This window comes from Aythya ferina (assembly GCF_964211825.1).
Source record: "Aythya ferina genome assembly, chromosome: 12".
NCBI classification, from domain to species: Eukaryota; Metazoa; Chordata; class Aves; order Anseriformes; family Anatidae; genus Aythya; species Aythya ferina.
This window is the reverse complement of record NC_140308.1, coordinates 1,169,362-1,191,154: the sequence shown is the minus strand read 5'-3', so window position 1 is coordinate 1,191,154 and position 21,793 is coordinate 1,169,362. Positions and strand designations below refer to the sequence as shown.

At 71.0% G+C, this 21,793-nt stretch overlaps 6 protein-coding genes across 6 annotated transcripts in view; 4 read left to right on the top strand and 2 right to left on the bottom strand.

The window, feature by feature from the left end:
* TANGO6 (transport and golgi organization 6 homolog) overlaps nt 1-1,630 on the top strand; it is a 29,999-nt gene extending 28,369 nt beyond the window's left edge. Inside the window, 1 exon segment of the mRNA XM_084533867.1 lies at nt 1,242-1,630. Within this exon segment, the coding sequence (XP_084389993.1) occupies nt 1,242-1,418 (177 nt within the window). The 3' untranslated portion in view covers nt 1,419-1,630.
* PDF (peptide deformylase, mitochondrial) overlaps nt 1-21,793 on the bottom strand; it is a 37,436-nt gene that overhangs the window by 10,463 nt on the left and 5,180 nt on the right. The window lies entirely within an intron of this gene.
* On the top strand, nt 3,779-6,773 carry HAS3 (hyaluronan synthase 3). Its single transcript, XM_084533886.1, has 4 exons — nt 3,779-3,815; nt 4,465-5,085; nt 5,526-5,627; nt 5,725-6,773. Exons 2-4 carry the CDS (start codon nt 4,465-4,467, stop codon nt 6,646-6,648), a joined length of 1,647 nt encoding a protein of 548 aa, XP_084390012.1. The 5' UTR covers nt 3,779-3,815; the 3' UTR covers nt 6,649-6,773.
* Nucleotides 7,878-9,138, bottom strand: CHTF8 (chromosome transmission fidelity factor 8). Its single transcript, XM_084533895.1, has 3 exons — nt 8,918-9,138; nt 8,719-8,830; nt 7,878-8,626 (listed from the first exon to the last, which is right to left on the bottom strand). Exons 1-3 carry the CDS (start codon nt 8,938-8,940, stop codon nt 8,423-8,425), a joined length of 339 nt encoding a protein of 112 aa, XP_084390021.1. The 5' UTR covers nt 8,941-9,138; the 3' UTR covers nt 7,878-8,422.
* On the top strand, nt 9,663-14,688 carry UTP4 (UTP4 small subunit processome component). The gene is made up of 16 exons (XM_084533868.1): nt 9,663-9,890; nt 10,625-10,816; nt 10,902-10,986; nt 11,099-11,188; nt 11,480-11,691; nt 11,769-11,940; nt 12,031-12,122; nt 12,391-12,487; nt 12,817-12,881; nt 12,950-13,072; nt 13,156-13,315; nt 13,558-13,664; nt 13,793-13,888; nt 14,017-14,202; nt 14,339-14,449; nt 14,543-14,688. Exons 1-16 carry the CDS (start codon nt 9,732-9,734, stop codon nt 14,657-14,659), a joined length of 2,064 nt encoding a protein of 687 aa, XP_084389994.1. The 5' UTR covers nt 9,663-9,731; the 3' UTR covers nt 14,660-14,688.
* SNTB2 (syntrophin beta 2) lies at nt 15,324-21,504 on the top strand. Its single transcript, XM_084533887.1, has 7 exons — nt 15,324-15,790; nt 18,864-19,074; nt 19,341-19,542; nt 19,659-19,801; nt 19,891-20,087; nt 20,412-20,593; nt 20,697-21,504. The coding sequence occupies exons 1-7, from the start codon at nt 15,331-15,333 to the stop codon at nt 20,787-20,789; spliced, it is 1,488 nt and encodes a 495-aa protein (XP_084390013.1). The 5' UTR covers nt 15,324-15,330; the 3' UTR covers nt 20,790-21,504.

Here is a 21,793-nt window from a genome sequence, read left to right as displayed (position 1 = left end):
GCTCCCTGCGCTCCTCTCAAGCTCTCTCCCTCCTCAGGGCTCTGCCCTTCAGAGCACCCCGCTCTGGGAAGGGCCTGGCTCCTTTCTCAGCACTCGCAGGAATCTGCCCCTGAAGCCATCGGCGCTTGGCACCTCTTCCTCCTGGCACCCGCCGCTGCAGGCGGCCGAGCTGCGCCCTCCTCACGGGCCCTGCAGCGCGGGGCTGAGCCCGGGGACAGCTCTGTGGGGCGGCTGTCACCCAGGGGTGGCTGTCACCCAGGGGCTGCTGCCAGCACTCAGCCACCACGGGGGCTCTGCCCAGCCCCAACCCCCATTTTGGGGTATGTCAGGGCACAGCTGAGTGGCACGGTGACATTTTTGCATTGCAGCCGTGAATTACTTTGTCTTCCCCAAACCACATGGAGCACCTCCTGCTCATGGCCCAGCCTGAATCCATATCTGTTGGTCCTGGTGAGCCCAGCAGCTGCGGGGCCTCTGCCAGGTGCTGCCCATGGGAGCTTGGGGCTGCTCTCTGCGTGCCCCCTGCTCGACCCACAGCTCGTGGCCCTGCACTGAAGGGCTGCCACGCAGGGCCCTCCTTCCTGGGGCAGGGGGCCGTGGAGGTGCATCCCTTGGGGCAGTTCCAGGTTCTGGGAAGCCGTGGGAGTTGCCCTGAGGGCCCCGATGATCGATTATTTGGCTTGGGAAGGACCAGGCTTGCCAAGGTCATCGCCTCACTTCCCGGCAGGGTGCTGGGACTCAGTTCCTAGGAAGGAAGCAGCCGGTTCCCCGCGGGAATCCCCAGCGGGCAGCTCCAGGGTGCCCCTCCGCAGGTAGCTGGGGCTGGGCACGGGCCTCATCCTGCAGAGGGGCTGCGGGTGCTGCCCCCTCGCTGGGCTCAGTCCTGCAGCACTGCACGTGAGCAGTGCCAATGGTCATCACCCGTAGCTGCCCTCGTGCACTGCGCCCACCACGGCTGCTGCCAGGGCTGCCCAGCTCACGTCCATCTCCCCCAGCCCTGCGGGTTTGGGGGCCTGGGGAGAGCCAGCAGCACCACGAGTGTGTGGGGAAACTGAGTCACAGGAGGGGAGGGCGGTGAGTCAGTGCAGCAATGGTGGTGGGGCCGCGTCCTGGCGCTGCCCGGGTGGAAGGGGCACAGCCGCGCCTGCCGGGGCACGCCGGGTGCTGCGCTGGGTGCCGGCGGGGCTCCGGCGGGTGCTGACCACGGCTCTGCCCACGGCTCTGCCCTCTGCTCTGCCCAGGTGCTGCGGGATGTGCTGCGGGACCTGTACCGCCTGCTGAAGCACGTGGTGGCGGCCGAGCCCGACGGTGCGGCCGTGCTGCACGCCCAGCTGGCGCTGGAGGAGCTGGACCAGGCGGTGCGGGGCGGCCTCTTCCCCCCACAGGTGCTGGAGAAGAAGATCGTGGTGCTGCCCTAGCAGGTGCTTCCCTACGGAAAGAGACTTTTCCTGCTCGATTTTGCTCCCTGCAGGGGACGGGTTTGCTGCACCCTCGGGCCGCCTGCAGCAGGTGCCGGCCGTGGTGGAAGCGCGGCGGTGCCGGGGGCAGGCAGCCTCCCCAGCCCCCCTTGGTTGGGGCAGCTCCGGCCTCACCGGTGCAGGGATGTTGGATTAAACGGAGAAACCCTCTGCCACGTGTGTGTGTGTGTGTGATGTTTTTGGGATCCACACGAAGCCCCTGGGTGCTCTCAGCTGTGCTCATTCTTGCACGGTTGGGATGGTGACAACAGCACGGGCTGTGGAGCCCCTGGGTCCTGGGGGGGGCTTGGGGCATCAGCCCCCTGGAGCAGCCCTTCATGGGGGGGTGCCCAGCTTGGAGCTACAGTGCCAGTGCTTGGGCTGTTGGGGCTGGAGGCAGCGCGGGTGCTGCGGCTTCCCCTGAGACCATGGGGGGAGCCAGGAGGGAGAGGGGGCTTCGGCTGCAGCCGTGCCGAGCTGGCTGGTGGCACTCGCCCAGCCCAGCCCCTGGGGTGCCCGTGGGCATTGAGGGGCATCGAGGGGCACCAGCCCCAGGTGCGGGCCAGGGAAGAAGATCCCTGGAAGCAGTGGCTGAAACAGATCCAAAATGTTGTGATTTTAGCCAAATTGGAGTGATTTCCCCAGTGGGGAAGAGGGAAATGGAGCTGGTGTTTCCAAGCCCCTGCCCCACTAGTGCTGGGGCCCCCCACTGCCTTTTTGGCAGCTCCTAGGGCTGGGTCTGCAGGGTCCTGCGGGGCACCTCTGTGCCTGGGGACATCCGAGCAGCGGGGTCACTCCTCTCCCTCCATCAGGGCAGCCCCCACCTCACCGAGGGGGACACCCCAAACCCACAGAGCACCGTGCACCCCGCTGTGGGCCAGGAGCTGCCCTGCACCCACAGGACAGGGAGGGAGCGGGGACGTGCGGGGTTGCACCATGATACCGGGGGGTCCTGCAGCCCTGAGCCCCCCCAGCACCTGCAGCAAATCCGTGCCCCAGCCCCCCCGCCCTGTGCTGGGCCGAGGGATTGTGTGGGGTCAGTGCACTTCTGCCCTGCAGGGTTGGGGTGCCGGGATGCAGCGCAAGCCCAACAAAGCCACCCGTGCTGTGCCATGCCGTGGGTGCAGGCAGGGTGGGTGGCCAGGAGCACGCTGTCCTTGATGGAGCACGGCAGCAGCCGGGCGCTCCCCCTTGCTCTCGCTGCTGCCGGTGCCGGTGCCGGGCTGCGGGCGTGCGCCGGGATGCTGCCGTGCCGGCACTGCCTTGCCAGGGCCTGGAGCAGGCAGCCAGAGGAAGGGTTTTGAACGAGAAGTCTGCATTCGTGCTGCTTTCTGGGCGTCTGGCTGCAGTTCTGCCGCTGTGAACAAGGAGATTTCTCTGCCGGAGGAGGAGGAAATTTTATTTGTGCCTTGGGAAGCGCTCGTGCGGAGAGAGCAGGGCGAGCAGCGGGGAGCTGGGATCGCACTGAAAGGTAACGGGGCCAGGGGGTGACCCCGCTGCTGGGCACCTGCACTGGGGTGGGGACACAAACCCTCCTGTCCCTGTCCCTGTTCCCTCCCTGCCTCCTGCAGCTCGGCACCTACAGCCCTGGGGCACCTCTGTGCACCCCTCCGCTGGGGACAGGACCACACTGGGTGTCACCCCACCACACAGTGCCAGGGTCCCAGCTCGTCCCTGCCCCACCGTGGGCAAGGGGACACCCCCGGGGAGCCCCTCTGGGTGAGGGACCTGAGCGTGCTGCAGCTCGGGGGGCTCAGAGGCACAGAGCACCCCGGGGCGGGCAGGGACCCCCCCACCAACCTGGCACCGACACCTCGTGTGTGAGGGGCGCGGGGCTCCTGTCCCCGGGGCGGCCCCGTTCCTGCGTGGGGACCGCGGGGACGCCACGAGGTGGGCTCCGGGTGCCCCCAGGTGGGCGGCTGATGGGCACGGGGGGGGCACGGCCGGCGGCCGAGAACGGCCCCGGGGGCACACGGGGACAGGGGGGTGGCCCCGGGGAGCGGCGCGGGGGTGACCGCGGCGTCCCCGGGGTGTCCCGGAGCCGCGGCCGGTGGCCGGTGCCGGGGGATCCCGGCGCGGTGCCGGTGCCGGTGCCGGTGCCGGTTGCGCTCCCGCAGTGCGGGGCCGGGCGGGTCCCGCGGGCGGGGCGGGGGCCGGGGCCGGCGGGGCCGGGGCCGGGGGTGGTGCCGGGGGTGCCGGTGCCGGGGGTGCCGGTGCCGGTGCCGGGCGGGGACCCCGCGGGCTGCGGGCGGTGCCGGCCCCGCCGCGGTATAAAGCGGCCGCGCGGGCCGGGCCGGGCGCACAGCGGCGGCGGCGGCGGCCGGGGCGAGCGGCACCACCGGCACCGGCACCGGCACGGTGAGTCCCGGCCCCGTTCCTTCCCCTCCCCTCCCTCCCGCCCCGCCGGTGCCGGTACCGGCTCGGGGCTCCCCCGCGGCGCCGCGGGACCGGCCGCGCCCCCCCACCCCGCACCGCGGAGCCGGCACCGGGGGCGGCGGGGCCGGGGGGAGCCGGGGGCGCTGCTGGCAGCCCCCCCATTCAGCCTCTCCCCCAAACCTGCGCCCCCCCCTGAGCTGCCCGTACCCCCCCCGCCCGCCGGTGATGCCCCGGGGCGCAGCTCCGGTACCTGCCGCCCGCTGCCCGGTGCCCGGTGCCCGTCCCGCAGCCTGGATAAAGGGGGGGGGGCTCCGGGTGCTGCTGGTCTCGCCGCGGGGGGGGCTGCCGGGTCCTGCCGTGGGAGGGCCGGGGGGCTCGGGGGGGCTGTGTCCATGCAGGGCTTCTCCCCTGGGGACCCCCCCGGTGTCAGGGCTCCGCTGTCCCCGTGCCCTTCCCTGTCCTCCAGGCCCTGCAGGGCTGCGGTGGGGGCACTGGGATGCGCCCCCTTCACAGACCGCAGATGGATGGGGCTCGTGTGGGGTGGGAGACAACCGGGGCCCCCCCGTGTGCCCGCGTTCCCCTGTCCCCCCCCCGGTGGTGGCCGTGCCCTGACTGCCCCCATCCCACCCAGATGCCAGTGAGCCTCTCCACGGCCCTGCGAGTTGTGGGGACCAGCCTCTTCGCCTTGGCGGTGCTGGGGGGCATCCTGGCCGCCTACGTCACGGGGTACCAGTTCATCCACACGGAGAAGCACTACCTCTCCTTCGGGCTCTACGGGGCCATCCTGGGGCTGCACCTCTTCATCCAGAGCCTCTTCGCCTTCCTGGAGCACCGGCGCATGCGGGGCGAGGGGCGGCCGGTGCGGCTGGGGCGCTCGGTGGCCCTCTGCATCGCCGCCTACCAGGAGGACCCTGACTACCTGAAGAAGTGCCTGCGCTCCGTCAAGCGCATCGCCTTCCCCGACCTCAAAGTGGTGATGGTGGTGGACGGCAACGGCCCCGACGACACCTACATGCTGGACATCTTCCACGACGTGATGGGCTCCGAGCGGGCGGGCAGCTACGTCTGGAGGAGCAACTTCCACGCGTGGGGCGAGGGCGAGACGGAGGCCGGGCTGCGGGAAGGGCTGGCCCGCGTCCAGGCGCTGGTGCGCGGCACCACCTACTCCTGCATCCTGCAGAAGTGGGGCGGGAAGCGCGAGGTGATGTACACGGCCTTCCGGGCGCTCGGAGACTCCGTGGACTACATCCAGGTGGCCATGGGGGCTGGGCGGGGGGCCGTGGGCACGCCGCGAGCAGTGGGGTGGCCGTGGGGACCCTGAAGGTGCAGCCCTGCCCGCGAGGGCCTTGCGCCACCTCCTCGGTGCATCCCGTGCCGTGGGTAGACATCACCGGGGGGCTGCCACGGGGTGGCACTGCGTGGGGCTCCGGACCCCCGTGGCCTGGTTGGGGGTTGGCGAGGGCAGGTCCCACCGCGGGGCCGTGGCTCGGGGCCGGTCTGTGGGGCTGGGCGTCCCGGGGCAGCGGTGGCCGGGCACCGCGGGGCGCTCCGCTCCCTGCCACCGCCTGCCGGTCGGCGGGGCCCTGCCTCGTCTCGCCAGCCGCGGCTCGGGCTTGCCCGGCTGGGGCTGGGCCGTCTGCCGGGCGCGCGTGGGCGGCGGGAGCGGGGCTCGACGTTGCCTCTGCCCCCCAGGTGTGTGACTCAGACACGGTGCTGGACCCCGCCTGCACCGCCGAGATGCTCCGCATCCTGGAGGCAGACCCCCGCGTCGGCGGCGTCGGCGGCGACGTGCAGGTAGCGCGGGCAGGGAGGGCGGCACAGGGCGCGTGGGGGCACCGCGAGGCCGGTGCCGGGCCCGGCGGTGCCGGCGCTGATGCCGTCCCCTCCCCAGATCCTGAACAAGTACGACTCGTGGATCTCCTTCCTGAGCAGCGTGCGGTACTGGATGGCCTTCAACGTGGAGCGCGCCTGCCAGTCCTACTTCGGCTGCGTGCAGTGCATCAGCGGGCCCCTGGGCATGTACCGCAACGCCCTGCTGCAGCAGTTCCTGGAGGACTGGTACCACCAGACCTTCCTGGGCAGCAAGTGCAGCTTCGGGGACGACCGGCACCTCACGAACCGCGTGCTCAGCCTGGGCTACCAGACCAAGTACACGGCCCGCTCCAAGTGCCTGACGGAGACGCCCACCCGCTACCTGCGCTGGCTCAACCAGCAGACCCGCTGGAGCAAGTCCTACTTCCGCGAGTGGCTCTACAACGCGCTCTGGTTCCACAAGCACCACCTCTGGATGACCTACGAGTCGGTGGTCACCGGCTTCTTCCCCTTCTTCCTCATCGCCACCGTCATCCAGCTCTTCTACCGCGGGCGCATCTGGAACATCCTCCTCTTCCTGCTGACGGTGCAGCTGGTGGGCATCATCAAGGCCACCTACGCCTGCTTCCTGCGGGGCAGCGCCGAGATGATCTTCGTGTCCCTCTACTCCCTGCTCTACATGTCCAGCCTGCTGCCCGCCAAGATGTTCGCCATCGCCACCATCAACAAGTCGGGCTGGGGCACGTCGGGGCGCCGCACCATCGTGGTCAACTTCGTGGGGCTGCTGCCGGTGTCGGTGTGGGTGGCCGTGCTGCTGGGCGGGCTGGCCTACACCGCCTACAGCCAGGACCTGCTCAGCGAGACCGAGGTGGCCTTCCTCGTCTCGGGAGCCATCCTCTACGCCTGCTACTGGGTGGCCCTGCTCACGCTCTACCTGGCCATCGTCGCCCGGCGCTGCGGCAAGCGGCAGGAGCAGTGCGGGCTGGCCTTCGCCGAGGTGTGAGCGGGGTGCCAGGGGACGGGGACACCGCCACCGTCCCCTCCTGGCCCCGGGAGCAGCCCGAGGCGGCGTTCGTGCTCAAGTCTTGTTTGTTTTTTTTTCCTTTTTTTCCCTTTTTTGATTTGATTTTTTTTTCCTGTCAGGCTCAGCCCGGTGGGTGCTGGCGGCCAGGGAGCGGCCGCGCCGGGGCTGCCTGGAGCTGTGCTCGGCACAGCCTTGGTGCTGCAGGGGCAGTGCCAGGCCCCCCCCCCCCGTGCCATGCCGAGCGTTTGGGCGCTGCGGGAGCTCCGCTGGCTGGGCTCCCCCCGCCCCGCCGGGGCCGCCGTCCTTCGGTGCTTTCCCCGGGGACCCCGAGGTTGTCCCCACGGTGCTATGGAGAGAGAGGACCCCACGCGTCCGGCCGGGTGCTGAGCTGTGATGCTCCGTCCCACGGTGTCCCCCAACCCGTCCCCAAAAATCCCCGTGCAGCCCCTGCGCGAGCAGGAGCCGGCTGCAGGTTCAGCCCCGCTCCCTGCCGCGGGTCAGGGACACGAGTGGGATTTCACCAGTATTGGCACCGCTTCCCCTGGTGCTGCCAGCTGGGGCCACCCCCCTCCCGGGGCCTCAGCACCCCCCTGCTCCGTCCCCACGCAGCTCCGGCGGCTCATGAATGTCCCCGAGGGCCACCACGTCCTCGCCCCAGGGCTGTGTATGTGCGGGCACGTACCCACAGCTCCCCCCGACCCCTTTCGGGGGGCCCGGCTGCCCCAGGAGGGTGGCGCCCCCATTGTGCTGTGCCAAAGAGCTCGGGGGGGACCCTGGCTCCTGCTTTTGTGCCCGCAGCTCCGGCAGGAGCAGGCAAAGCGGGGCCGTGGGCTGCTTGGAGCGGCACCCACGCGGGGCTGCGGTGCAGCTCCGGCCAGCCCACGGCCCTACAGAGCCGAGCGCGTCCCAGCTGCCTCCCCGCAGCCCCTCCTCTGCCCCCCAGCTCTGGAAGCGAGGAGGGAGCCTGGCATCTGTCTAGACAGCGGGAGGAGGCGCTGGGTTTTGGGCCTGGACACGCAGAGGAGGGCGGGGAAAGGCAGTTCCCAGCCCTTCCCTGCCCACCGGGTCCCCCCGGGTGCTTACCCACGGCCGTCTCCCCTGGGCCCTCTTTTTTCAGGGCTAGAACCTTTCTACAGTCGAGCAACTTGGGTTTTTTATTTAAGACGAGGTTTTTTAGGAGACTTTTGTAGCTCTTTTCGTATTTACACTTATTGCTGATGGTTTGTAAATCTATTTATTTTTTAACCCGTGTTTTTTTCATATTTTGAGAGGTCTGTTTTTTATATCCCGCTGGATTTGTCACAATAAAGACTTGCACAGAGAAACGCCGGCGTCTCGGCCCCGCTCTCCCCCTGCCCCAAATCCACAAAGTGCCCCCTGGGCGGGGGGAGACTCGAGGGGAGTGGGCGCTGGGGCAAGGGTGAGGCAGACACGCACCCTGTGAGCTGCAGGGGTGCGTTTTGGGGGGGCAGATGCTGATGGGCTGGGCTGATTGAGCCAAAGCCCCCACGGGCACAGCCTGGCCCTGCAGCTGGGCTCCCCCGGGTGCTCCTCACCTCGGAGAGGCACTGGGTTTGTGTCCTGGCTCTACCCCTGTGTCACTGAGAGGGGACAGGGGACCTGGGACAGGCCTGTGGTAGCAGCAGGTCTGTGTCCTTGTGTCTTGGGCACGTTGGTGGTGCTGGCAACAGGCAGCAGGTCCTTGTCCTCGTGTTTTGGGCACGCTGGTGGTGCCGGCAGCGGGTCGGTGCCCTCACACCTTGCGGGGCACGTTGGTGATGATGGGCTTGGGGCGCGTTTTGAAGAGCAGCTTGGTCTTGATGAGGGCAGTGACGGCGTAGCGGGTGTGCGGCTCCGCGGGGCCGGCCGCCTCCTTCACCAGCACGGCGAACGGCTTCTCCAGCGGCACCACCTTCCCGTACAGCACGTGGTGGCCCACCACCAGCACCGGGACGCCCTGCGGGGGGGGACGAACGGGAGCTGAGAGCCGTGAGCGGCCCGGTGGCGGGGTGTCCCCGCGGCAGGGGGTTCAGGGGGGGGTCTCCGTGCCTGGCGGGTGTAGTGCAGGTCTCCCAGCAGGCTCCCGGGCAGCGCGCCGCCGCTCCGCGCCTCCACCTCGCCCTGCAGCTCCAGCAGCACCCAGCGGGGCAGGCTGCCCCCGCTACCGGGAGACAGAGGGGGTAAGTGGGGGGCACCGCCGGGCTCGGGGTGCTCGGTATAACCGGCACCGGGACCGGTCAGGGCTCACCTGGACACGATGAGCTGCACCATGGCACGGCCTGCAGGGCCACGGGAACTGCGGGCACGGCCGGGATGGGAGCGGTGGGGACCCCCTGGGACCTCACCGGGACCTCCTAAAGACCCCGGGGACCACGCCAAAACTCCCGGGACCACTCTAGGACCTACCTGAGACCCCCGGGACCACCCCAAAACCCCCGGGACCCCTCTAGGGACCACCCTGGGACCTCCCCGAGACCCCCGGGACCTCCCCGAAACCCCCTGGACCCCTCCCGGGACCTCACTGGGACCCCCGGGACCTCCCCGGTATCCCCGGGACCCCTCTCGGGGCCCCCCAAGACCCCCAGGGACCTCCCCAAAACCCCCGGGACCTCCCTGGGACCTCCCCGGTATCCTCGGGACCCCCCCGGGACCCCTCCAGGACCCCCCGGCTGCCCCCGTTCCCCTCACCCCCAGCCCCGGTGCCCCTCCCGGGCCCGGTTGCTCCCCCCCGGTTCCCCCCGGTTCCCCTCCGGTGTCCCCGTTTCCCCCCGGTTCCCCCCAGCCCCGTTTCCCCGCAGCGGTCCCGTTGAGGCGGTTCCAGCCGGGGTTTCCCCGTTCCCCCCCCCCCCCCAGTCCCGGTGCCCGGTGCCCGGTGCCGTTCCCTCCAACCACACCCGAATCTCCCGCCGCTCCGCTCCAGCGCCGCGCTTCCGCTTCCGGTCCCGCCCCCCCTTTCTCCCGGTGCACTTCCGCTTCCGGGAGCGCGGCGCGCACGTGTTCCCGGTGGCGGCGGGGCGGGGCCGGTGCCGGGTCCGAGTCCGGGTCCGGGTCCCGGTGCCGGGATGGGGCCGCTCGAGGTGCACCGCGTGCGCTTCTTCGGGCTGGTGCCCGCCGGGGTGCGCTGCCTCGCCTACCTGCCCCGCCGCCGCCGCCTCGCGCTCGCCCGCACCGACGGCGCCGTGGAGGTGTACGGGCTGGAGGAGGGCTGCTTCCAGGAGAAGGTGGCGGGGAGGGAGCGGGGGGAACGGGGGGAGAACGGGGACACCGCGGGGGGAACGGGGAAAGCGGGGGCACCGGGGGTGACCGGGTGCTGGGGGGCACCGGGGGTAACGGGGGGACCGGGGGGTACCCGGGGGAACCGGGCACCGGGGGGGGCTGAGGGGAGCGGGGCAATGGGGGACCCGGGGGGGCGGTGGTAAAATGGTACCGGGGGAACCGGGGGTGGGCGGTGGTCCAGGGGTCCCGGGGGAAACCGGGGTACCGGGGGAGAAACACAGGGTACCGGGGGGAACCGGGCACCGGGGGGGAGAGGGGAGTGGGCTAATGAGGGACTGGGGACACCAGGGGGAACTGGGCACTGGGGGAAGCCTGGTTACCGGGTGGACTGGGGGGGGAATAGGGACATTGGGCTGGGGGAGTGGGGGAACTGGGAGAGACTGGGGGTCCAGGGGCACCGGGGGGGAACCGGGGTAGCGGGGGAGAAAACGGGGTGCCAGGGGGAACCGGGCACTGTGGGGAGCAGGGCAATGGGAACTGGGGGCACCGGGGACAACTGGGCACCAGGGGGGCAATGGGGGACCGGGGGGGGCGGTGGTAACCGGGTACTGGCAGGACTGGGGGCACTGGGGGTAACCCAGCACCAGGAGGAGCTGGGGATACTGGGGGCACCGGGGGTAACTGGGCACCGTGGGGAGCATCCCGGTGCTGAGCGTGCCCCCCCCGTGTCCCCCCGCAGGCCATCCCGGGGCACCAGACCCGCTCGGTGGAGGCTCTGTGCTGGGCGGCCGGGGAGCGGCTCTTCGGGGCCGGGCTCAGCGGGGACATCACCGAGTACGACCTGCAGCGCCTGCGCCCGGCGCGCACCGTCGACGGCTTCGGGGGGCCCATCTGGAGCATGGTGGCCAACGGCGGTGGCACGCGGCTGGCGGTGAGTGCGGGGACCGGGACGGGATGGGGACGGGGCCGGGACCCCGCTGCCACCACCCTCCCGGAGCTGACCCCGGTCCCCGCAGATCGGCTGCGAGGACGGCTCGGTGAAGCTCTTCCAGGTGGTGCCTGGGGGCATCCAGTTTGAGAAGAACCTGGACCGGCAGAAAGGTGAGCAGGGGGCTCGGCGTGGTGGCCCTGTGCCCCCCACCAAGCCCCCCTGGCCCCGCTCACCGAGGGGCTGCGGGGTCCGGCGGTGTTCCTGGAGCTTTGTCCTCCGCAGGGCGCGTGCTGTGCCTCTCCTGGCACCCCTCGGGGACACACATCGTGGCCGGCTCCATCGACTTCATCCGTGTGCTTGATGTCCGCTCAGGTAACGGGCTGCCCTGCCGACGGGGTGCTGCTCTTTGGGGTAGCCCCTGGGCCCCAGGATGAGCCTGGGGTGTCCCCAGCCCCGGGGCAGCAGCAGCAGCTGCGTGGTTCTGCTTTGGGGTGTCTGCACGGCTCCGCTGCAGCTCCCAGCCCACGAGTCCTGCAGCGAGCTGGGCACGGGGAAAAAAAACAAGAGAGGGGCCCAAGATTGCTCTGCTCCAGGCAGGGAGGGCACCAGTCCCACCCCGTTCCCTTTCCCACCCCACTGATCCCTCCTATACCCGCGCCTCAGGCCGGACGGTGCAGAGAATCATGGTGAACTACCACGTGCCGAAGCCCAAGAAGCGCGAGTGCGTGGTGTGGGGCATCGCCTTCCTGTCCGACGGCACCGTGGTGAGCTCGGACTCGTTCGGGAGGGTGCAGTTCTGGGACTGGGAGCGGGGCACGCTGCTGGAGTCCCACACCGTCAGCACCTCGGCCGTCCTCTCGCTGGCCGTCTCCGAGGTAGGGCTCGCCCCTGCTCCATGCAACAGCACCCTTGGGCCCGTCCCCTGCGAGCTGCAGCCTTCTTTTCCTCGCAGAAGGAGGACAGCATTGTCGTGGGCACCTCCACGGGGGCCACCTACCAGCTCCAGCTGCTTCCCGTGAAGGCGGGCAGCCAGGAGAAGCGCTGGGTGCGGACGAAGCCCTTCCAGTACCACACGCACGACGTGCGAGCCGTGGCGCACAGCCCCACAGCCCTCATCTCCGGAGGTAGGGCCCGCGGGGCGCCCACCAGGCAGGCTTGGGGGGGCGGCGGCCCCCTCCCCGACGCCTCCTCACCGCGCTCTGCCTGGCTTCCAGGCCTGGACGCCCAGCTGGTGATCCGCCCGCTCATGGAGAAGGTGCAGAGGAAGGGCTACGAGGCGGTGCTGCGCAAATTCACCTTCCCCCACGTGAGTGGGTGCTGAGCGGGGTCCTGGGGCGGGATCTGCGGGGCCCTGCAGGGTCCCCTCCCCATCCCTGGCACCCGGAGGCTCCCACGATGGGGCTGGGAGCTGGCGAGCCTGCCCTGCTGGTCCCGCTGGGCCTCCCATCCTCTCTGGGTTCCCATCCCACGGCACCTGAGCCGTTCCCTGCTGGTCCCCCGGGGCATTTTGGCTCGCCCCAGCCCTTTTCTCCCCGGCTGCGGGCTCCTGACAGCGCGCCCGTTTCTGCCCACAGCGCCGCCTCGTCTCCTGCGCCAGGAAGGCCCGGCTCCTCCTCTTCCAGTTCTCCCAGCACCTGGAGCTCTGGAGGCTCGGCTCCACCAATGAGACCGGTGAGCTGTCGGGTCCAAATGTCTGCGTTTTACCTTGGGGCAGATCCTGCAGCGCCCAGGGCGCTTCAGGGTGCGAGCAGCCCTGCTGCTGGGGCAGCGGGGTGGTGGTTTAACATCCTCCACGCAGCTCTGCTCACGGCTGTGCTGCTGAGAGCACGCTCTTCCCCCTGGGCTGGATGGTTCCCGGGGAGCTCAGGCTTGGGATAAGGGTCTGGGGTGTCCCCTGGTGCCCCTCGTCTGGCATCACTCCCCTGGGCCCCCAGCTGCTCACTGGGACCTGTGTGGTTTCCGTGTTTGCTGACGTGCTGCCTGCTTGGTTGTCCCCCCAGGGAAGGACGGCGAGGTCCTCCCCGTCTGCCGCATGCCTGAGCACCTCCTGCAGCTCAAGAGCAAGGTAGGGCCGGGCCGGGGCTGGGGGGGGGGCTCTGCGGGCCCCGCTCAGCACCTCCACGTCCCCCCCAGGGTCCCGAGCACATCTACTGCAGCTGCGTCTCGCCCTGCGGCGGCTGGGTGGCCTACAGCACGGCCTCCCGCTTCCACCTCTACCGCGTGCAGCACGAGGGCGACGGCGTCAGCGTCAAGAAGGTGGGCACGGGACGGAGGGGAGGGCGGCGGGGGGAGCCCCCGGGGGGCCGCGGGGTGACGGCCGGTGCTGCCTTCCTCCTCAGGTCCCCGGCGTGCCCAAGCTGCTGCTGCCGGCGTACCAGCTGCAGTGCGCCTCCGACGCGGGCCGGCTGTTTGTGGGCTCTGAGCGAGGCTCCGTCCACGTCCTGCAGCTGCTGGAGCCGGGGGGCTGCAAGCACCTGCACACGCTGCGCCCCCCCGCAGGTGGGCAGCGGGCACCGGGGGGTGCTGGGGGTGTTGGGGGTGCGGGGCTGGGGGCTCAGCACCTTGCCCTCACCGGGTTTTGTGCGTCCGTGCCCTGTCTCAGCTCTGTGGCAGCTCCATGGGATGCTGACGGGGTGAGGTCAGTTTGGGGGGGGTCACAGGTCTGGGACAGCTCGGGGGGAGGCTCAGTGGCTCCTTGTGCTGTCAGTGCCCACTGGGGGGGGTGTGTGGTGTTCCCCCAGGCACGGCCGAGGCTGTTTACCTGCTGGCATCGAGCGCTGATGGGAACTGGCTGGCGGCGGTCAGCGGGGACTGGGAAATCCACGTCTACAGCCTGAAACACTTCAAGGTAGGAGAAGGCGCTGGGTGCACGGCACCCTTGGGGCAGGGAGAGAGAGGTCCCACCAGGCACAGGGGAATGTCTGCGGGGCAGAGACTGTCCCCGTGTGCCCCCAGCTCTGTCCCCTCCCGTTTCAGCACCACTGCACGGTGCCCACGTACAGCTGTGCGGTGACAGCCCTCGCCATCCACCCGGCCACCAACAACCTCGTCATCGCCTACGCGGACCAGCAGGTAGGGGCTGTCCCCGGCAGGATCCTGACCCCACACAGCACTCAGCCCGGCCGGGGGTGCTGTGTGCTGGCACGGGGGTGATGCCGGGTGGCTGCGGGGCCACCCCCATCCCCTGTCCTGCCCCGCAGCTCTTCGAGTTCAGCATCCCCGAGAAGCAGTACACGGCCTGGAGCCGCACGGTGCAGAACTGGGGGCTGCACAAGGCCTGGCTGGAGAGGGACTCGCCCATCACCCACATCGCCTTCAACCCCCAGAACCCCGCGCACATCCTGCTGCACGACGTCTACATGTTCTGCGTCCTCGACAAGTCCCTGGTGAGCGGGGCTGGGGGCTCCCAGGGGGGCTGCTCACGCTGCACCGTGCCGGTGGAGCACGGGAAGGGCAGCGGGGGGCCAGGATTTGCATCCAGGGCCATGAGGGGCTCGGGCAGCTGATGCTGTGCCCCCGCAGCCCCTGCCCGATGCCAGCACCCCCCTGCTGAACCAGAGCATCCTGAAGCAGCTCCCGGAGCACGCCCGGCAGCGGCAGCTGCACGCCTTCAAGATCTGCAAGAAGTTCCAGGTGGGCTCAGCCCTAACCTTGGGGCACGGGGGGGCTGTGTTGGGGCTGGGGGCACCCCGGCTGCCCGCTGACCCCCCCCTCCTGTGCCCACAGCCGTTGCTGTTCGCCGAGCTGCTGGAGGAGAACCGCCTGGTGCTGGTGGAGCGGCCCCTGGCCGATATCCGTGCCCAGCTCCCGCCGCCCGTGCAGCAGCAGCCGTTCGGCACCTAGAGCCCTGCAATAAAGCACTGCCACCGCCAGCACCGCATCCCGGCCGTCTGGGGGGGGGGGGGAACGGGGGGGGAACCGGTACCGGGAGGGGGCAGCAGTACCGGGCCAGTACTGGAAGGGGCTGGGGGAGGAGGTGGCACCGGGAACAGGGGTTGGGGGGGGGGTGCTGGTACCGGGGGGGGCAGCACCGGTACCGGAGGGCAGGGGATGTGCAGGTACGGGGCTGGGTATGGGGGGGGGGGGGAGTGCCGGTAACGGGGGGGTACAGGAGGGACGGGGTGGGTGCCGGTACGGGTACGGGTATGGGGAGGGGGCACCGGTACCGGGCTGGGCAGGGGTGTGGGGGGGGCACCGGTACCGGAGGGGGTCAGGGCGGTCCCCAGGTGCCGGTACCGGGCAGGGTACGGGGAGGGGGCGCCGGTCCCGGATCGGTACCGGAGCGGAGGGGGGGGCGCCGGTGCCGGGGCGGCGCGCCCTCCCTCCTCCCTCCTCGACCCCGCCTCCTCCCCCTTTCGACCAATCACAGCGGCGCCCTGTTCTCCCGCCCCGCCCACTCAGTCTCGCCGGCCCAATGGCGCGGCGCCATGCGGGCGGGGGGCGTGTCCGCGGCCCTCCCCGCCCCGCCCCTCCCCTCCCCTCCGTCCCCGCCGCCCTGCCCGGCGCCCGGCGGCATGGCCGTGTGGACGCGCGCCGCCAAGGCGGGGCTGCTGGAGCTGCTGCTGCGGGAGCGCTGGGTGCGGGTGGCGGCCGAGCTGAGCGGCGAGGCGCTGAGCCTCACGGCGGAGCCCCCCGAGCCGCCGGCCGAGCAGCTCAACGGGCTGCCCAACGGCGGGGGTGGTGGAGGAGGAGCGGCGGAACCGGCCGGTGGGAGCGGCGGCGGCGGCGGCGTGCGGAGGGTGCGGGTGGTGAAGGCGGAGGCGGGCGGGCTCGGCATCAGCATCAAGGGCGGCCGCGAGAACCGCATGCCCGTGCTCATCTCCCGCATCTTCCCCGGGCTGGCGGCGGAGCGCAGCGGGGAGCTGCGCCTGGGCGACGCCATCCTCGCCGTTAACGGCGTCGATCTCCGCGACGCCACCCACGACCAGGCCGTGCAGGCGCTGAAGCGAGCCGGGAGGGAGGTCGTCCTGGAAGGTACCCGCATCCCCCGGCCACGGTGTGCCCCCCCGGTGTACCCCTCCTGTCCCCGGGGCACCCCCCCGTGGTCCCTTCCCGGTCCCCGGTGTCCCACCCCGCCCCCGATGTCCCCACTCGGTGACCCCCCCTGACCCCCGGTGTCCCCCCCGGTGTCCCCTCCCATCCCCGTTTCTCTCTCCCCAGCCCCCCTCATTCCCCGGTCCCACTCGTGGCCTCCCTGCCTGTCCCACCCCCACTCACCACGGGGACCCCGGTCACGTCCCCGCTACCGGCACAGGACGGGGCTGTCCCCCTCCTGGGCTAGGGACGGGGACACCCCCTGGCAGAGCCAGGACCCCCAGCTGCCGTGCCACCCGCTGCCCCCGAGCTCGGCTGCGGTGCCCTGGGGGCTCCCGGTGGTGCCCAGCCCCGGGCTCGGTGCCTGCGGTGCAGCGGGCGCGGGGCTGGCCCGGCACAGCACGGCTCCTGCCCGACCTGTTCCCCGGCAAGCTGGGGCAGGACCTGCCCGGTGCGGCACTGCCGGTGCCACCGGTGCCTGCACGGGTCCCCGGTGCCCCGTGCGCCCTCCTGTCCTGGCACCCGCCGGGGCCGCGTGCCGGTGCGAGGGCGTGCGGGGATTTGCACGGCTCAGCTGCCCCCGGGGGCACCGGGGGACGAGGAGGGGGCGAGGAGGGGCGGCCGTGCCTCGGCACAGCTCCCAGCTCGCCTCGCAGCCCGCGGCCGCCCGCTGTTGTTTTTGGCAGAGCCGACGCAGGCTTGTCGCCTCAGTTCCCCTCTGGTGCCCCGTGCCGGATTTGCTGCCTCTCCTCTGCCTCCGGCACCGTGCCCCTCCGCTCCCGTCCGGCACCGTGCCGCTCAGCCCCATCCCGTAGGAGCCCTGCACGTGTCCGTGCCTCGCTTCCCAGCTGGGCACAGCTGCCCCTTCCCATCCCGTGGGACAATCCCACCCCGGGGGCACGTGGGGCTGCTCAGAGCCAGGGCAGGGACCCAGCAGCGTCCCTCCAAAAAGGGGTTGGAGACTTTGGTGCTGGCTGCACCGTCCTTGGGAAGCCCCAGCAGTGCTGGTGGGGGCCGTGGTGCCCAGGAGGAGCAGCACCGAGCCCTGCACCCGCTCCCCAGCACTGGGGTTGATCGTGGGGACCTGCACGTGGCCCGGTGTGACCCGGTGTGCTCGTGGCACGGTGGCGAGGAGCCCTGCTGCGTTTCGGCAGGAGCTGGGGGCTGAGCTCTGGGCCTTTGGGCCCTGCTGCCCGGGGAGCTTGGCAAAGGGGAAGAAGGGTTGTGAGAGCAAACCCGCACCCATGGGTGGGGAAACCGCTGCGGTGCCGGCGGGAGGGGGCTGCGTGGGGCTGGGATCAGCGGTGCTGGGGAGCCCCCGGGGAGCTGGCGGGGGTCTCAGCCCCGCTGCCAGCAGCGTGAGCCCATGGGTGCAGGCAGGGAGCGCCGCCGCCTTCCTGCAGCAGGCTGTGTGAGGGTGCAGCAGCGCTGGGTTTCCTTTGCGGTGAGCACGTAGGCGGGCCGTGCCGTGCCGTGCCGTGCCGTGCAGGGCCAGGCCGTGCCGTGCCAGGACGGGGCTCTTGCAGGTGCCGTGCCCCCTGCACCCCAAATGCACGGGGGGCTCCCTGCCTGCACCGTGCAGGAGTACAGCCCAGCGGTGTCCCCGGGGCAGAGGCTGGCTGCAGCCACCCCCCTTGCTACCGGCCACCCCGGGGCTGGGGCGCGCTTCCTGTGGTGGCCGGGGCTCGGCTGCTGCAGGAGGCAAACTGCTGGGGCTGTTTTACCACCCCCGGCCACCCGCAGCCGTGGTTTGCTGTGGTTGCACGGCCACTGCGTGCTCTGCTCCCTGTCTCCAGCCTGGGCTGGAGGCCACCAACATCTGGCCGCCAGCTGCCGAGCGGCCCCCGGGGGGGGGGACGCTGCCCCCTGAGCCCCCTGCCCGCACCCGGCCACCTTGGGCGCTGCGCTGCCCGCTGGGGATTAAAGGTGCGTGGGGAAGGCGTAATCCGGGGATCAGCGCGGCGGGAGGCTAATATTAACTCCTTGGCTGCCCGCAGCAAGGGCAGGCGGCTCGTGGCAGCGTCCCCCCCACTGCTGCCCAGGGTCTGCAGCCTCGTGCCCCCCCCGTCGCGCTGCCCAGCACGGGCACCACAGCGGCACTGCTGCCGGTGCTTCCCCCACGGCCACGCGTGGCCTCCTTGGCCGTGGGGAGCTGTGTTTCGCAGCTGTATTTCACAGCAGATTAGAGCTTATTTGCTTTTTTTTTTTTTTTTTTTCCGATTTTAATTCCCTGCTGCCCTGTGGCGTGCCGGGGCTGCTGCTCCCAGCACGGCTCCTTCTCCCTCGCAGCCAGACCAGGGCGGCAGCTGCAGAGAGAGGCAGGGAAGCCCCGGCCCTGGCCGTGCGTGCGGCTTTCCTGCTCGTCCTCAGCCCTGCTCTGGCACGCCGCGCCGCACGCTCGCTGGCGCCGACGCTCCCTGACATCTTGAACGAGTTGGAGTTCCCCGAGCGTGACAGCAGAGAGCAGGGCCCCGTGTGGGGCCGCCTGTTCTGGCGAGCCCGAGGAGCTCGGCCGGCCGGGGGCTGCGTGGGGGCCGTGGGGACGGCACCCGGTGAGCAGTGGGTGGCAGCGAGCCGCGTCCTGGCGCGCTGCTGCCTGTTTGGGGAGGGACGGGTCCGTGGGGAAACGGAGCCGGTGCCTCCTTCCTTCCTCCCAGCCTGGAGAGGAGCACGGAGCCGGGGACATCCTGGCTGGAAAGTCCTCGTCCTCCTCCCGCTCCCGGGGGCCTCAAGTGCCTGCGGCGCTGGAAACTTGGACAGTGGTGTCCTGCAGGGCGGGCCAGGATGGGCTGCAGCCTGACCTCCTGCCCAGCCCATTGTGCTGCACCGCCGGCCCCTTCCGATCCCCACACCCCGACGGTACCAGGATGAGCCCCCCCGGCACCCCTCGTGCCGCCGGCTCCCACCCAGGGGTCACAGCTCCCCAGCCCTGGGGGGCGTCCCCATCCCTCTGCGCTCCGGTCCCCGCGGGCTCCCCCATCCCTAACGCTGCCCATTGTTGCTCCGTCCCCAGTGAAGTTCATGCGGGAGGTGACTCCCTACATCAAGAAGCCGTCGCTGGTGTCGGACCTGCCCTGGGAGGGGGCCGCCCCGCAGTCCCCCAGCCTGAGCGGCAGCGAGGACTCGGGCTCGCCCAAGCACCACGGCGCCCGGGACCGCAAGGTCATCCCGCTCAAGATGTGCTTCGCCGCCAGGAACCTCAGCATGCCCGACCTGGAGAACCGGTGAGGGGGAGGCAGGGGGGTTCCCGGGACGCGTCGCGGCGGCGCTCAGGAAATGCTCGGCGGTTTGGCCGGGGCCCAGGGCTGCGCCGTGCCCCCTCCCCGGGCCCCTGCGGTGCTGGCAGCCCGCCCCGAGCCCCGCGCCCGGCTGCGCTCGCAGGCGTCGCTCCAGGCACTGCTTGGCCGGGCGGCCCCGCTGCGCACGGCTGGGTGGTATTTTGGGGACACGCACCCCGCTGCACCCCGTCCCAGCGCCCTGTGCCCCGCAGGCTGATCGAGCTGCACTCGCCGGACAGCAGGAACACGCTGATCCTGCGCTGCAAGGACACGGCCACGGCGCACTCGTGGTTCACGGCGCTGCACGCCAACATCACCGCCCTGCTGCCGCAGGTGCTGGCCGAGCTCAACGCCACGCTGGGCGGCGGCGCGGGCGGCCGCGAGGTGAAGCACATCGCCTGGCTGGCCGAGCAGGTACGAGGGCGCTCAGGGGACGCGGTCCCTGTGCTGGCACCGTGTGGCGGTGCCCTCACCCCCCCTACAAGGCTGGGGGCTGCGGCTGCCCCTCACCCCGACCCCGTCTCCATCAGGCGCGCCTGGACGGCGGGCGGCAGCAGTGGCGGCCGGTGCTGATGGCGGTGACGGAGAAGGACCTGCTGCTCTACGATGCCATGCCCTGGACGCGCGACGCCTGGGCCTCGCCGTGCCACAGCTACCCGCTGGTGGCCACCAGGTGGGCTGGGAACGGGGGGCCACAGCCACGTGTATGAGGCACGGCGCTGTCCCCGCGCCCCTGATGTCCCCCCCCCCGTGTGTCCCCAGGCTGGTGCACTCAGGCTCGGGCCGCCGCTCGCCCTCGCTGGGCTCCGACCTGACCTTCGCCACCCGGACGGGCTCGCGCCAGGGCATCGAGATGCACGTCTTCCGCGTGGAGACGCACCGGGACCTGTCCTGCTGGACGCGGGTGCTGGTGCAGGGCTGCCACGCCGCGGCCGAGCTCATCAAGGAGGTGTCCGTGGGTGAGTGCGCGCTGGCACCGGGGGGCTGTGCCCGCAGGGAACGGGACAGGGCTGGGAAACAGCAGCCACCGCGTCCCCAAAGCACTGCTGGCAGCACTGGGGGCACGCAGTGTGACTGCCTCCCTGCCTCCTCCACCACCCCGGGGCCGTGCTGGGGTGGGTGAGGCAGGGCCCCCACAACCTGGGGACACTCGTTGCCCAAACCAGGGACTCAGCCCCTCTGGGTTCGCATCCCCGAGGCCACCAGAGTGGGAATGGCACAAGGGCAGTGCCGAGGCTGCCTCGGGTGCGTGCGGGGACCCAGAGGCCTGCCTGTGCCCGCAGGCTGCACGCTGGGCGGGCAGGAGGTGAAGCTCTGCATCCACTACGAGGGCGGCTTCACCGTGTGCCGCGAGGAGGGGGGCGGCAGCGTCCTGTTCCGCTACCCCTACGAGAAGCTGAAGATGTCGGCGGACGACGGCATCAGGACCCTCTACCTGGACTTCGGGGGCCCCGAGGGGGAGCTGGTGAGGATGGGACCCCCCCCCCGGGCTCTGAGGCACCCACGGTGGGGTCGTGGTGCCAGGGGTGCCCCCGCGCTCTGACGCCGCTCTCGCCTTCCCTCCGCAGGCGCTGGACCTGCACTCCTGCCCCAAGCCCATCGTCTTCATCTTGCACACCTTCCTCTCGGCCAAAGTCACCCGCATGGGGCTGCTGGTGTAGGCGACGGCCCCGGAGCCCCCGACCCCAACCCCGCAGCACGAAGCAGCCGGAGGAAGCACAGAGCCCCCGCGCCCCCCTCCTGCCGCACCAGTGCCTTGGGGCCGGGTCTGCTCCTGCTGCAGCACAGGGGGGGCTCCAGCAGCACCCCCCGGCCCCGAAGCCATCTCCCATCTCACCGCCTGTGCCTTGGAGCGGGGCCGCTGCTCCCCACACCCCACAGGATGGGGCTGGGTGCTGCGTGCCACCGCTCATCCCCCCCCCCCAGGGGTCTTGTCTTAACAATTTGGGCACTCAGGGGAACGCCGGGACCCGGTCCCACGGTGCTGCTGCGGGCGGGGGGCTTGGGCCCCCTCCGTGCTGCTCCCAAACTCTAAGAGCCAGAAAACAAACGCCGTCTCCTTCCTGGGGACGGGGTCGCCCCGGGCTGGGGGCTGCGGGGCCCCTGGGGAAGGGGAGGGGGGGGGCACCCCGCGGCTTTGGGGAGGGAGGCGCAGATTTATGCACTTTCGCTTTTTGTACTTTACCTCTGACCCTCGCGTGGGGACAGGCGCTGGGGGCCAGGGGTGTCCCCGTCGTGCCCCTGGCCAAACTCCTCCGCAAACGTTTCTGCTTCCCGCGGGGCTCCGCGGGCCCTGGGGTGCCCCCTCCCCACGGCCCCGGGCCGCGCAGCCCCTTCTATTTTTGTACTCTTTGTAAATCGCTATTTATACAAAAACCTCCCTGCCTGGGCTCTCACTCTTGCTCCTGGGACTGCGGGGTACGGCACAGCACAGCCGGGTGCTGGAGCCCTTGCAGGTGCAGTGCTGGTGTCTGCACACCCAGCGTGCTGCACACCCAGCGTGCTGGGGGGTGCTCGGGGGGTGCACTGTGTGTGGGGGCCGTGGGTGTGCAGGGGGTGGGCATTGTGCATGGGGGGGGCAGCGGGTGTGGGCTGGGGGTGCACTGGGTGTGTGCATGGTGTGGGGTAGGGGCTGTGGATATGTATGGGGGTGTGCACGGTGTGT